The sequence below is a fragment of the Phoenix dactylifera genome, chromosome 2, assembly GCF_051530095.1.
Source record: "Phoenix dactylifera cultivar Ajwa chromosome 2, Ajwa_hap1_PhDact_Kaust_v1.1, whole genome shotgun sequence".
Lineage (NCBI taxonomy): Eukaryota > Viridiplantae > Streptophyta > Magnoliopsida > Arecales > Arecaceae > Phoenix > Phoenix dactylifera.
The window spans coordinates 42,110,387-42,126,644 of NC_143191.1; the positions used below are offsets into that span (position 1 = coordinate 42,110,387).

Here is a 16,258-nt window from a genome sequence, read left to right on the forward strand (position 1 = left end):
GCATAAACATGCACAAAACTGCGTGTGAGCGGGTACAGAAATAGTTCTAGTTGTGTGGAAGAAAAGGGGCTCAACCAATCAAAAAATAAAAGTCCCAAAAAAGAGGACCGGGTGCTAAATAATTTTGAGAAGGAAGGGCTTCACATACGATTCTTCATCAACTCTAGGCTATTGAGAATTTGCTTGAGAAGGAATGATTGTGGCAACTGTGGACCCAAAGTTACCCTATAGGATAGCATAAAATTAACTAGAACATCATAGTGCATTGTCACAGAGAGAGAGAGAGAGAGAGAGAGAGAGAGAGAGAGAGAGAGAGGAAATTGAGATATCATCAAAATCCTCAAAGGCTGCCGGTTAGCAGTTAGAAAGATGCAAAGATATTGGACTTGACAAATAAAGTGTTCTTTCGAAGAATAACTAAGTTTTGATGGGGTGAATTTGAAGGTGGCCTAATTTGTAAAAAGAAAAGTTAAAAGATGCTCAACGAAATGGCAAGCCACTTGTAGCCAACGGCGAACCTCCTATTGATTATATTAGGTTCCAGGTACCAATTTCATACAGATAAAAGGAATAATAAGAAATGACTGGTTGGAACCACGAAAAAGAGAAACTTGGAATACATAACAGAACATTGAAAAAATAAGATAAACTTTTGGTGTCATGAGTAGTTGCTGCGAAGATGGAGATGGCATGACAAAGCAGTGGAGAATGTAGTTCTAAGCATCAAACTTTTGGTCTATGGAGTAGGTGGGCCCAAGTGGATGTAATATGATCTAACGTTGCAGACAGTTATGTCTCCAACACCATGGAATCTAGAGTTGTAAGAGAACTCTGTTGGTGATTAAACATGGATGCTTACCTCAATTTATAGAGATTTAAGAAGCCACATATAGCAAAATATACAAGATAGAGGCTAGTTGCTGAAGGTAAATTTTAGCTGTACAAGAAATTATTCAGTTATATAGATGACAAGAAAAATATACACGACCATGTTCTATAGGTAGAAGATATTCCCCTTGAGGGGAAAACTTTATAGTTTCCGTTTATGCTGCTAGTGTAGCTGTAAATTATAAGCATGACTTATCTAGAAAATTACTAGATCTAAGGGCCTGTTTGGATGATTGGACAGAAAAATCATATTGGATTCATGGGTTGAGATATTACAACTAGCAAAATCATAGAATTACATGCTGGAGTAGGTCAATATTCAAAGCTACTAGGGAATAGCTTTGGAGTGGCTGTTTGAATCCTACATGGAGAAAAAAACAAAAGGACATATGGGGGTTTTTCTTTTTCTTTCTATAGGATTCGAGTCGATCCACTTCAAAGCTATTTCTTATACTTTTGAATATAGGTCTAGCTTAGTCTATAATCCCATGATTTTTTGTTGGTTGTATTGATCTAATCTACGAATCCTATAAAATTTTCGGGCTAATCATCCAAATGATACAGATGAGCTCTCTCCAAACACATGAACCACAATACTATTTTTTTTGTGAGAGGAACGGTGGAAATACCACCCAACATTTCATTAAGGCAATGAATACTGCAGGGCAGATGGGAGAACACCCTTACATCTAACAGAAAAGAAGGAAAAGAGACAAGAAGGGCAGGTGAAGGATGAAAAGCAAGACAACAGAGGAAACAGAAACACGAACCAAAAGATAATTATAATTCAGAACAGAAATGGTCATAAAGCCACTAGGAATTCTTTGCAGTTCCCATGTCTTTATATTAATCAAGAGGCTTCCAGCAAAGTTTCACCAGATTTTTATATATTTAACTAAAAATTATATATATATATATATATAAAGCAGTGGAGCAACTCATGCATTCTCTCATATGACAATAAGTTTTGCAGAAGAACTAGAATGAAGGGACAATGCTGTTGCTAGAATCCGTCATCATGGTGGTAGAAAACAGCTGATCCACTTCAAGCTCTACATCTGATCTCTTAACAAAACGGCCTTTAATTCGAGGCCGGGTTTCAGCATATGCCTTTCTTGATGCATATCTAATTGTCTTCTCGAATTTCCTTGTCTTCCTCTTCTCCCTGTATCTAAGAACCTTGGCTTCTCTATCCATGGGAGTAAACTGGGGAGCAGGGCCTGAGAAGAGGTCTATGGTCCCTTTGGCAGGTCGAAGGTGAGAGTTCGAGATATCTGCCACAGTCGTGTCTGGTACGATGCTTGCTTCCATTGATGACAAGGAAAGCTGAATTTTTAGATCAGAAGAGAACGAATGCATCAACCTAACAGATAGTTTGTTCCTCCATTACATTAATCAAAATGGAGAGAGAGGAGATTTCTTAAAGTGAAAATTAGTCCCCTTATTCCTTTTTCAATTTCTTTTTCAAGTACAAAGCACAAGAGATCAAGATCATTAAAAGCACTGAAAAACTTCTACCAATACTGCATGCTTTAGTCTTACAAAAAATTCTACAGAGAGGAGATTGTGAACAGATCCGTCTAAGAGAAAATATTCAGCCACTCGTGTATTTGAGATCAAATTTCCAATGTTCATTACTGGAAAATGGAATTATTATAGCTTTTTCTAATCTAGAAAATTTCCAATGTTCTTAGAAAACTATTATAGCTTTTTCTAGTAAGCGAAAAAAAAGACTTTTCCAGACCGAGAGAAAATGAAAGAACACCGAAGAAGATGAAATCCAAGAGGATGAAGAGAATCCATAACCATGAACAGAGTATTCATACCGGACGAGAAACCACTAACATCTTATCTTATAGAGGGTAAATATAAAGAAACAGATCCTTTTGAAAAAGATGGATGAACAATTTGAGGGTGGATCCATTACGTTCAGAATTTATTTTACTGGGGACTCGTGCCAGCCAAAGCTTACTAAACTCTTCTTACAACAGAACTGTCGAACAGTTCCAATTTTCAAGGATACTTCCATCATTCTAGATGCTCTGCGAGTTGCAAAATACCACTATAAACAAAAAGTCAGCCACACCTCAATATAAACAACAACTAATCTAGAAAGGAAAATAGAAGAAAGAGAGAAATTTCTTGAAGATGTAAACTATACCTACACGTACGATTCGGAAACAAGCCGGCAAGATATGGAAGGGCTCAATTGAATTAACTCACGCTGTGACTAAGTGAAGCAGAGTATCCGAAGTTATTGAACCCAGCTTTAGAGGAGCCTTCACACTCCAACATCGGCAAGCTATGTTGTTGCTGCTGCTGCTGCTGTCCATTTGGCACCACATACTCACTCTCCTCACTCTTCCCATTGTTGTAATCCAACTGCTGCTGCTGCTGCTGCTTCTGGCTCACGCTTTTCCTCTCAGCACCCGAATTGTGCTCATTGAGGTCCAAAAATCCATCAACCTCCTCGCCGAACAGACCATTACCACTCTGATTGCTGTTGATCAAGGGATCATGAAGCATCCATGACACTACGTCGTCGTCGTCCTCCTCCTCCTTCGCCTCCTCCTCTTCCCCTAGGAGCTCGGTCTCCGCCTTGTCGGCCCCATCCGGCCCGACAACGTGGTTGCAGTGGTTGAGGCTGGGCCGGACGACGAAGCCGGCGGCCGAGACAGGGAGGACGGGGACGCGGTGGTGGCGGCGGGCGAGCAGGTTGGCGGAGTGGATGTCGGCGTCGCAGGCGGCGCACAGCGCCGCCGCATCGGCCTGGCAGTACACTGCGCACGGCGCCGACCGACACGACTCGCAAGCCCGCGGGGCCCAACCGCCGCCAACCGGATCTCCCTCCACCTTCAGCATATCATTCATGAAGACAGGACGATGATCAGGAGATACATATATTTTTCTTTTTTTTTCTTAATAATCGGTGTGGGATCTTCTTCCTCTGTTTTCTCTGTGAAGGTAGGTAGCACCCCTCAGGTGGTTTAAAGGGTGCCCGTGACGGCAGCGAGGCGGGGGTAGGATCCGGTGATGACACTTGGCAGAAATTGAGCGGGTGAAAGGGTCTGGTCCCTTATCTTGTGGCTGGCGATGGTTCTGGGTGGGCCCAATTGGGTTGAGTGGAGGGACAAGTGGGTCCCAGAAGGGATAAATTGTGACACGTTCGGATGTCCGTGATGGTCCCGAGCAGGCCGTGCTGCCCTTTGGGCTTTCGGAATTCATTTTATTGGGAGGGGATTCGCAAAGCGGTGCCTTTCACCTTTTCTCACAGGACTCAAAACCATGTCCCATGCTCGTCAAATGTACTGCCTCCCATCATCCGGGGGTTAAACAGGGCCAAGGAGGAGAAATTAAAGCCTATCGGCTCCTTATAGTTCATCCATGTTCCCTCCCAGGTATCAAGGAAAAGCAAGTGACCATCATGGACTACTAGAGGGTGAAGTTCTCTACCGGTCGTTACCAATCTCCTTTGGGCAGCTAGTTCAGGGCTCCATTTGCAAGCTTCCCGGATAATTTTATTACCTTCACGAGCAAACAATAGTTCAGGATTCTTTTTTTAAAAAAAGAACCGATTGTATAGAAGAAGTTTTATCTTTTTTTCCACCTTCAGACGAATGAAATGTAGATATTTTCCTATATACCGATGTACAAAAAAAATATTTTGTTGCTCCTTTCGCAACCTGAAGTACTGTGGAAGCAATTGTATGAGATTAGCAAACCTGTCCAGAAGATGCAGGGTATATTGGCACCAATCTGCCACGTTGGAGAAAAGCTTCTTCCAAGGACTGGAGTGATTAGATTGTGCAGAAATATCAACGATGCCTCTTACCTAAATCACAATGGTTGCGACGACTATTTATATCATCTTACATCTTATCTTCCCTTCGCAAGGGATCGATATTTGTCATCAGCATCTTACCGGCTAGGCCACCTTCTGAAGTACCTCCAAATTGGCTCAATGGAAAACATGCGAACTGTCTATCCTTTCTAGACTCTCATTAATTGCATTTGAGATGTTCGAGTTATTAAACTCTTGTTGATGATGAACTCATTCACTGGCAAACGACAGCAAATGCGGTGACTTTGATATTTCTGTAGGCAACCAAGCTCATCCAGCGTTTGCTGATATACTACAGGCTGATAGGTTTAGTGTTGGAAATTTTTTGCCTACAGCTATTATATCTTTATTTTATAAGAGTATTATAAAGAAATAATCTACTAAAATATAATCAGAAAATTCGAAAGAGCTTGTCAAAATCAATGCGTGTGATATACACTACTTTAAGAATGCGATTTGCCCCCTCCGTGCAGGTTTATAATGATCTCGTCCGAATACAACAATGTAGCTCAGCCTGATTTTTCTCTAACGAACACGATTTTATGGAGGCTTGACCCGACCGAGTACTAGTGAGGAAAAGAGAGATCAAATTGTTTTTGAATTAATCTAGGAGGAATCTATTTATAGACTCTATCTGAAAGAACGAAGAGATGTGATGGATCCGAAGACACATAAATTTAGAGAATAAAAAAAAAATATTTTTTTAATTAAAACTCCAACATTTAGAGTAGAATTTTATATGTTATCTAGCCTTATTTAGCTACCAGCTCTGGAAAACAAAAAAAAGCCCAAGGAATGCAAGCAGACATTTTGCTTTTCTTTTTTATTATTTGATGGAAGTAAACTTAATGCTTCGACCGAAAGCAAACCACGAAATCAACTCCTCTCTCGGCGGCTTCGTCCATCGCCGCAGGCTTAAAACGGCAACGTGGAGTCCGGACCGACGGGGTCACTTAGTTAGAGCAAACGAATCTCCACCACAAGTCGTTGCTTGGTCCTCGGCTCTCCAACGCATGCACGCGGAAAATACAAGTTTCCTCCAACGTGGCGGATAAGCGATCATCGCCTTGGCTGAGGGATAAAGGCGGGCGCCTTAGCTTCTTCTCTTCTTTTTTTTCCCTCCATTTTTTATATTTTAGATGCAAACGCTACTAAGAGACAATCAGTTTTATCGGAGTAGTTGCCCACTAATCACCGAAATACATTACCGTACGTCTATTCATCATGCATTTGTCTTGGTGATTAGCCCACAGAAATGCGTTAATTGAGCTTGATCAACCTAGCCCGAAAGTGGAATTAGTTCTAACTTATATGCAAGTTCCTCTGATTTTTTTTTTTTATATATATAAAAAAACTTATTTCCAGCGTTGGATCCAATTTTGGTAGACCCATATGTAATCTGACTAGGTATTGCATTTCAATTTGGTACTAGAATTATATGCAACCCCTATGCCTCGCAGCTGTATCAGACAATTTAGTTTCATCATCATATTTTTATTATAAAATATGACATGAGCAACGTCAAACAAATGCCGGAAACGTGGTGGGAAAGGGGAGTTTGGATTTGTAAAATTGATGGCATTATATTATTCTTGCAAAATTTAATATCAATATATGATAATAATGTATTGCAAAGTCGACCTCCCAATTTTAGCAGATATGCTTTTTTTATTATTATTATTTCTAGTTATAACTGTCCTTATGTTTCAATGATTAGTATATGATTATGTTGCTTTAGCTTCAGATTTGCAATGAGTTCACGGAAAGAAGTGCAGCCTCAGGATCCTAGGCCTAGAATGTTCAAAACATTCTTGTGATTCTATTTAAAATATTTTATTCCTATGCAAGCCTAACAAAATTTACATTGACACACTACAGGAAAAAGGGAAATGCCGACATATATATGTCGACGCTAGGTAGAAGCATCGATAATTTTGGCTCCGACGCCAAAATTTGCCGACGCTTCTACGTAGCATCGGCGGAGATGAAACTAAGATGATGCTAATTAGCATCGTCGAAAGCAAATAGTAAGACGACGCTTATAAGGGTTGTCGGACGCTAAGAAAGGAGCCAAACAGTGCTTAAAAGAGTCATCGAAATCCTATGCACTAACCCATCCCTCAACCTTAACTTCCACTAAACACAGCCTAAATACTAACCTAAAACGACGCTTATAAGTGTCGGAAGACTAGGACCTAAGACGATGCTTATAAGCGTCAGAAGAAGCCTAGGACCTAAGACGACATTTATAAGTATCGTCGGAGGCCAAGTCCCACCACTCTTTAAAACCCCCAATCTCCGACCCACTAGCCCTCATTTTCCACCAACCCTAGCCCCTTTTTTCTCTCCAGCGCCAACCGACCGACCCCAATCCCTCGATCAAGCTCCGCCTCCGCTCGTCCCAGGTTTCTTTCTCCTTCTCCCCCCCACCCTCTTCGCCGCCTCTTTTTTTTTTTTTTGATGAAAACGACAATTCATATAGCTCTAACTTGAGTATATCCAGCCAAATCCAAAGAAAGTAAAAGGTACAAAAAAGTGAAAATGTCAGCTACAAGGGATTCTCCTTAGCTTTAGGGGATTCCATATGCTATGTTAATAGAGTTTGTATAAACACTGCTTACAAAACCAAAGAAGATAGGATGCATGCATGTGCACACAACATCTTGTTTTTGCTTTTGCAATCTATGGCATTCTATGATGCTTGACATATGATCATAATCCATTCTTCTTAGGCATGTAGTCATAATGAGCAAATGATTTGCTACCAAAAAAAAAAAAAAAAAAAACTAATAGAGCAAATGGATGAGACTTCTTAGATGACCACTGAATGCTTGCCAAGAGCTTTGCTCCAGCATTAAAACATGCTCATTTGGGTTTGACTTGCATCAGCATATGCGGTGGTTGCATTTCCTCGTAAGATGTATAGCATTTGTCCCAACAATTCTTTGAATTTCTAGGCCGAAAGCACTGTTTGCATTTTCCAGAACATTGCCATGCTGTTTATTATTGGAATTCATTTTTCCTAGGGTTATGGTATTGATTTGTTATAATATACAAGCTGTAGTGACAAGTTGCAAACACAGGGTCATTGAATAGAAAGAGAGCATCCTGTAATGTAAGAAGTCTAACAAAATAGAGATACTTATTACAATGTCTTATTAATGCATAAAAGCAATTGATAAAATGATCAGGTTTAATATTGGATTGGTTGGATTGTATCTATTGGATTTTATGCATTCATGGATAGCATTGAATTTTGGGTTGTTCACATATACAAAGATAATATGTTATTAAAATTTGGATATGTATGCAAGTGTTATTCCATTTGAAGTTGTATGATATTGAATTGATGTAGTTTACACGAAAAGGACAATAGCAATAGCTTAGAAAAACGGAAGGACAAAGACAGAGCCCATTTGAATAAGACATATGAGCCACATTATCTTCAGACCAACCAGCCACATCTTCATTAGCATCTTCTTCTTTGATCTTTTTATCGAATAAATTTTATGTCATCCTTCTTCATACCCTAATTTTTTTATCTTTTTTAGATAAGCTGCAGTTCGATCAGTACTCTAATAAAATGAACAAAAGTTGGATAAATAAGTAGAGATCCAGTGCCAAATATTTGGATAGAGTTTAAAATTTTATTAAATTTGCTTTTGAGAAATCTAATATGAACGGATAGATTTTATGTCCATATTGAAAATGCGTAAATAGTTCTTCTCTCGCTCCAAAAACTGTTGAAGGACATTTAGTGTACAATGATTTTCTAAAGGGTTACACTGAATAGATATTTCATAGAGAGTCCATATTGCCGTCTTCATGTAACCAACCCTCCTATTTAGAACACACATCTAGTTTTGGATCTAGTAATACAGAAAAAAAATCTTATTGAAAAAGATCATATAAGGAGCTTACTTAGAGATGCTCCTGGACATGGTATTGAAAATTTAACAAATTTTAGTGGAGGGCAGAAAGCAGCTCCAATAGATGATGAGCGTACATTTACTGATTTCATGCATTCTGAGGAACCTATACATTCATCTAATGATGACATAGCTCGGTATCATAACTTCGTAAAAGATTGTGATCAAGAACTATATCCGGATTGTAAAAATTTTATGAAAATTTCTTTTCTTGTGCATATATTTTTGTATTAGCATAATGATTTTCGTATTCTTAACTTCTAAATTTTTTATCTTTTTCTTGTAAATTCTTGATACTTCTTCTACTCGTAGAGATGATGATGATGCCATCGACCCTTGATAGCTCTTAAACTATTTATTTAGGAGTTATATATATATATTATATTTTTTGAAGCATATTGTAAATGTCAATTGACAATATAATGTAATCACATTTGTTAACATGAATATTTCAAATAATCTGTTTGATTATGTAATAATACGGCTTTTGTTGAGTATACGTTTAGCATATATATGGATACAAAGTTTTAATTTTTTTAAATAATTTTTTTTTAAAAAATAATTCTAACGATGCTTTCAAACATTATTATAAAAAATATTAACGACGCTTTCTAGCGTAACTAACTAGCGATGCAATTAAGCATTGCTATTACCCAACACAAAAAAGCGTCGGCAATGGGCAACGCTAATAAGCATCGCCAATTAGCGACGCTTATATGCATCGCTAAAAGCCGACGCTTATAAGTATTGGCAGTTAGCGATGCTTTCTAAAAGCGTCAATAGTTTTTTTTCAATGCTCACATTGCCGTCGCTTTTGCGATGCTTTATAAAGTATCGGTAATAAAACTAACGACGCTTATAAGCGTTAGTATAGGTAATAAAAAGTGTCAGCAATGCCTGATTTTTTTTATAGTGACATGAACACCGTTGTTCATAAAATTTTACTCCAAGCTAAGATGCATAAAATATTTGAACATTTTTTTCAGGCATTTCTTCTATGGAGCCAAGTACTATGTTTATTGCCTCATTTCACATGTCAATAGCTTCTTATATTATGAAGGCTGGGCTGGAGTTTAGTGCCCAAGAATTGTAGAGCCCTGAAACTAAAATAACCAAGCAGCCTTTAATTTAAGGTTCATTAAACAAACAACAACATATACCAGGGATCAGTGGCTCTATAAAAATTAGCAGTTTTTGATCCCTCCAAACCTTCTCTTTTTCTAGTAAAGAATTTCATGCTCCCTTATAGAATGGCCTCTGTTGGAGGAAAAATGGACCACCCCACAAATACAATTAAAGCACCCAAATCCGACAGCATGAGCCTAGAAGGCCGAGCTCATGCAGGCCGAGCTCAGAAGACCAAGCTCATGCAGGCCGAGCTCATGCAGGCCGAGCTCATGCAGACGAGCTCATGCAGGTCGAGCTCATGCAGACTGAGCTCAGGTAGACCGAGCTCGTCGTCCACATACTGCGGACACGCTCTGCAACAGTCTCACCGCACCATGATTTGCTTGCTGGCCACGCCACGACATATTTACAGATCGGAGAATCCAAAAAACGATCTACGGGTATCTCTATCTCCAACGTTGCCCCGCTCCAAATAAGGGCGCACGATCGCCAACAGATGAAGTCCGTCTCCTGTATGCGTCTCCAATAATGCCCCGACCAAGCTCGGGACGCCATTTCGACGTCCTTCAACGACATTCGACGCCATTCGACAACTCTCGACACCATTCGACGTCCTTCGACGCCATTCGACGACATTCGACGCCCTTCGACGACATTCGACGCCCTTCGACGACATTCGACGCCATGCGACGCCACTTCGACGCCATTCAACGCCATTCCATGCCTTTCAACGCCATTTGACGCCTCCTACGACAACACGCCCCGATCTGAGTGGGGGCACCCTGCTGAGTCGACCACAAGCCAAAGAAGGCTGCTGAAGTCGATCTCGGAGCAAAGTTGCTTAGCTCGGCTTGGACAGCTCCGCTTAAGGCCGTTAGCTCCGACTGCATGAGAGGTACACCCTACTTAGCACATATATCTCCATAGACATTTGCCTATATTACAGGGCAATCGACGACTGGACTACTTCCTTCGCTCGAGCTAAAAAGCAGCTCGAACTCGGAAGTCGGAGGATAGTGTTGGGAGAAAAATGGACCACCCCACAAATACAATTAAAGCACCCAAATCCGACAGCAAGCATGAGCCTAGAAGGCCGAGCTCATGCAGGCCGAGCTCAGAAGATCGAGCTCAGAAGGCCGAGCTCATGCAGGCCGAGCTCATGTAGATCGAGCTCATGCAGGCCGAGCTCAAAAAACCGAGCTCATGCAGGCCAAGCTCAGAAGACCGAGCTCATGCAGACCGAGCTCATACAGGTGAGCTCATGCAGACCGAGCTCATGTAGGCCGAGCTCATACAGGCCGAGCTCAGAAGATCGAGCTCATGCAGGCCGAGCTCAGGTAGACCGAGCTCCTCGCCCACATACTGCGACCACGCCCTGCAACAATCTCACCGCACCATGCTTTGCTTGTCGGCCACGCCACGACATATAACCAGGAACCATATCCTGTTGCGACTGTCAACAATTAAATGCGCATGATCTCTACGGACCCCCAGCTTACTCAAAATCGGCCATCTACGGCAACTCATTGACTCACTCAACTACGTCCGATCACCCCCAACAACTCATTGGCTCCAGTCCCGTCCTCCACGGCAACGCATTAATTCACATGATCACACTTAATCATGACGATAACTCATTTAATTCGCCCGGTCACATCACAGGTAACTCGGTATCCCTCCTATAAAAGGGGAACTTCTTCCTCTTTAAAAGGGAATTCTTCGGGATTCTGACTTGGAGACCCTCGCATGCAATATCTCTTTTTCTCTACTAAAGCCCCCCTCTGACTTAAGCATAGGAGGGCCGGCGCTGGAAGCCCCGACCACCGGCTTTTTGCAGGTCCTCCGGAGGACGCAGCCCGCCGACGTACCATCCGCATCGGAGCTCCACCTTCTCAACCAGTGGTCATCCCCGGGTCCAATTTCCAGCAACAGCCTCTAAAAACGTTTCTCCCATTACAATTGGATTAATACCTCTGACTTAAGCATTGGAGGGCCGGCGCCGGAAGCCCCGGCCACCGGCTTTTTGCAGGTCTCCCGGAGGACGCGGCCCGCCGACGTACCATCCGCACCGGAGCTCCACCTTCTCAACCAGTGGTCATCCCCGGGTCCAATTTCCGGCAACAGCCTCTAAAAATGTTTCTCCCATTACAATTGGATTAATAGCATTGGAGGGTCGGCGCCGGAAGCCCCGGCCACCGGTTTTTTGCAGGTCCCCCGGAGGACGCAGCCCGCCGACGTACCATCCGCACCGGAGCTCCACCTTCTCAACTAGTGGTCATCCTCGGGTCCAATTTCCAGCAACAGCCTCTAAAAACGTTTCTCCCATTACAATTGGATTAATATTATTGAGATGCATATGATGCATTCTCAAAGAAGTCCTAATCCAAAATACTGCAAATTAACAGTGGTATAGACTGAACATCACCACCCTACACAGCCATTGCCTATCAATAATCAATTTTTCCATAGCTAGGCCTGATAGTTCTATAAATGATAGTAAACAAAAAATCATAAAGTTGTCCTACGATATTTAACCAGGAAGAGGAGAAAAAAAAGATTCTTGTCTTTTCTTCTTTTTTTTTTTTAAAGATGAAAGAAGGCTTAGGCATCCAAAAATTATTCAATTGATATAAATTACAGAGTCAAGTTTGAAGAGAGGGTAGAAAACAAGGAGAACTGAGATGTATCCAGTTCCTACATATCAATCATAAGAAGAATAGAGTAACAAAAAGATATTCAGTGATACAGTGAAATCCGCCAATAAGTAATGTTGATCTTCTATGCATGCAGAAAAATTTCTCCTTCCTTGGGCAAGTGGAAGATCATTCACTTTCAACCATAAATTTCCAACACCGACAAGCCTTTATGGTTATTAGGAAAAACCAACCGAAATAAGTGAAGATCTCGTGAAGCAATAACTACCACAGAAATTGCTTATTAAGAAAAATTCTTGAATTTCATTCCTTCAAACATTCCCAAGCTAGAGTCGCAATCAACATAAGTAAGATAGGTTGAGCAGACTTTAAAAGCTCGTTTGGTTCGCGGAAAAAGAAAGAAAGAAAGTGTGGTCAACGGAAAAGTAATGAGATGCCTCTTGCTTGATTGGAGTTTTCAAAGAAGAGAAATGGAAAAGTTGTATTCCCATGAGTATATGATTTCCATATTTCATGGAAAAGTCTTTCCCATTAGAAACATGGAAAAATTACTTTTCCGTGAGCCCGGAATCACTCCATTTTTATTTTTTTCCAAAAAAGCCCTTCAGTATTAAAGAGGCATTAAAGACCTAATTTTTATTAAGGGTATAATAGAAATTACATATAATTTTTTCAGGAAAGTGGATGATCAACCAAACATAAGCACTCTGAAAATCTGTCACTTTCCTATTGTCAACCAAACATGCCAAAAATACTTTTTCAGACATCCCCTTTCCACGAATCTACTTTCTATGAATCATATTCTTAGAAGGAAAAATGTTTCCTGCGAACCAAACGAGCCCTAAAGATTTCTTCTCCTCCGATCAAGACCAAGAAACTGAAAAGAGTTTTGAGGATGAAGCACACCTATCAAGGAGCAAACGATCTTATAGGTTGATAAAGGAGAATTGAAAGAACAAATGATCAACTGTTTCGATCCATGATTATGCAGAATACACCCTCCAAGGTTTTTTTCCAGGTTTCTTCCCAAGCAAATCTATAGTACTGAGTTTTTTTTCTACCAACAAAGACAAAGAAAGCAATTGATCTTGAGAGGGACAAAAAGATTCTAGAAATTGCCTGCAAAACTACACTTATTTCCCCTCGTATTCAAGAATTGATACATAGTCTGTAGAAAAACTTTCATTGGTATTTAGTTTCCAAACCAGCTGGTCTTCATTTTAATTGAACAAAACTAATGATAAAAGAGAAGATAATCGAGAGAATTGGGCTTGAGCATCAATAAGATAACCTGCAGGACTGTTTTAGGTTCCAAGTGGATTTTCTTGAATTAAATAAATTAGCAATAGTTCCATTTTTCCTCCAGCTTAGTCTGTACAACAAAGAGAAGATAGATGAGAGAGGCATGGCATGCCTCAAATACGGGACATACATGGCCATGCTATCAAGGAGTATCACCCACGATAAAACGAAGCTAACAATCATAATACGTATACAAATCCACCTTAAATAAAAATATGACAAAATAGTCCAAATCCACTACCTGTTAAATAAATAAATACGATCGAGTTCAAAGCGACTAATCCAAATTTAATTATCTAAAGCCCATAATCTCAAAATTTAGAAAGCTATCAACTACAAATTCATAGTCAATTAAAAATACTAAAATTCTCCTCCAAAATCGCCAAGCTTGCCTGCGCGAACTCCAAACCTAGACCATCTTTCATTTCTAGTAAGTAAGTCTTTTACTACCTTGCTGAATCAAGCACAAATTTATTCATGCATCAATAAATCATTTAGAGAAGATAACTACTATCATTAAAAAATAAAATATTTCATAATAACAGTATAATCATAAATCAATCATGCTTCTGCATATACATAAATCATGCAAATTACATACATATGATTTCCAATGCGTAAACAAAACCATAAACATGCTAACTTTATAAAGTCATAAATCATTTCTTATTTTGCCACATCATACTTTTTAATAATTCTCTCAGACTAAATGTTAAGGTCACTATCATACCCGTGATAGGGTCGTAATCGAAAAAATACCAGCTACTATTATCCATTTGTGAGGTCGTATGCCAACTACTATTACTAGCTGGCAGGGTTATATGCAAACTACTATTACCAGCTGGCAGGGTCGTATGCCAACTACTATTACTAGCAGCCAGGGTCGTATACTAAATACTATTACCCACTGGCAGGGTCGTATGCCAACTAGTATTATCTATTAGCGGAGTCATATGCCAACTTCTATTACTCGCTAGCAGGATCATATGGATCTAGCTCCGGATGTCAATCTACCTCCACTTTCAAGGACTATACATAGCCATCTAAGAGTCTTTTCCTATAATTCTTAAAATATTTTTTTCTAAATCATATTTTTTTTAATTATACATGAATAAATTGCTAAATAGCTATGAAGAGTTCGTAGTTCATAATTATAACCTTTAACAGTAGAACGATCATAAAATTATTCTTTTCATAAGGAAAATACAAATTTTCGTAATTTAGAGTTCATAATTCATAAAAAAATCATTAGCATTAAAATATTCATTGAACCAGTCTTTCATAACAAATCATGATTTTTATAATATCATCTGCTCGATCCTTAATTTTAAAAAATTAATATCATCAATATTTCATATTATTTTTATATTTTTATATAAATTATAAGTATGAAAAATATATAAAAATTTGAAAACTAGTTAGGAGTATAAGGTTTACTTACAAGTTCAAAAATTAGTAAAGAGTATAAGATTTTCTTGCATCTTCCACCTTAGACCTTTAAACTTTACTAGGCGAATCTACTAAATCTTGGTTCTCGTGGAGTTCTCTAGCCTTGGTTTTTGATGGGCACAATGTTAGAGAACGGTTAGAGCTGAAAAGTGGGTCGGGCCGCGCCGAGCCATGCCTCTACTCGAACCCAGCCCGAAATTTTTTGGGGGCTTCAAGCCGGGCTTAGGCCCAAAATTTTTTGGATAATCCAAGCTCGAGCCCGGTCCAAATCCGATTGGGCCGGCCCAAATTACCCATTTGGGCCAAAAATAAGTCCGGCCCAAACCCGATTGAAGTTTAATATCTCATAATATTGTTTCACAAAAAAAAGGAGCTAATTACAAATTAAGCTCTCTCCTATAGTACATGTAGATGATACATGATACATTATTTTCAGCTAAACCTATTTTAATTTATCCTTTACTTCCTCATTATTCTCTCAAATAACAACATACAAAAATAAATTGATTCGGACCTAAATCGAACACTGTTTCAGGCCTTATTCGGGCTTAGGCCGAGCCAGTAACATACCCGAGCCTGGCCCGAAAAATAAATGGGCTCTACATTTAAGCTCAAACCTGATTTGAAGTCTTTCGGGTCTAGCCCGGTTTGAACTCGTTCGGGCCAAGCCCGAAGCTTAGCCCGATGGGCTTCGGGCCAGCTTGAGCCTATTTCCAGCCCTAGGAACGGTGAGTTCGAAGGTAGAAAGAGGGAGAAAGAAGGAGGAAGGGGTGGTGGAGGTCTGGATGATAGAAAGAGGTTTTTTATTTATAGAGGTGACCTAGGGTTCTAGCAGCCCTAGGCCTTTTATTTCTATTAGGAGTCATGTGCTTCAGATGAGAAAGCGGACTCTTATTGGGAGTCTATTGCCGCTTATCCTCCTAAAAGAGCCCTAGCGGCCCTAGGTCTCCTATTTCTGCTAGAAATCACCAGCTGGGAAAGCAGACCATCGAAGGTCTACTACTGCTCATTGCATGCGATGCATGTCCGGATCCAGCATCTGGGTCGGGCTGGTCATGTGATTTGGA

At 40.0% G+C, this 16,258-nt stretch overlaps 1 protein-coding gene across 1 annotated transcript; it reads right to left on the reverse strand.

Annotated features, from left to right (window-relative positions):
* Positions 1-1,817: 1,817 nt before the first annotated feature.
* On the reverse strand, positions 1,818-3,860 carry LOC103712738 (zinc finger protein CO3-like). The gene is made up of 2 exons (XM_008799346.5): positions 3,112-3,860; positions 1,818-2,214 (listed from the first exon to the last, which is right to left on the reverse strand). The coding sequence occupies exons 1-2, from the start codon at positions 3,757-3,759 to the stop codon at positions 1,867-1,869; spliced, it is 996 nt and encodes a 331-aa protein (XP_008797568.4). The 5' UTR covers positions 3,760-3,860; the 3' UTR covers positions 1,818-1,866.
* Positions 3,861-16,258: the final 12,398 nt, after the last annotated feature.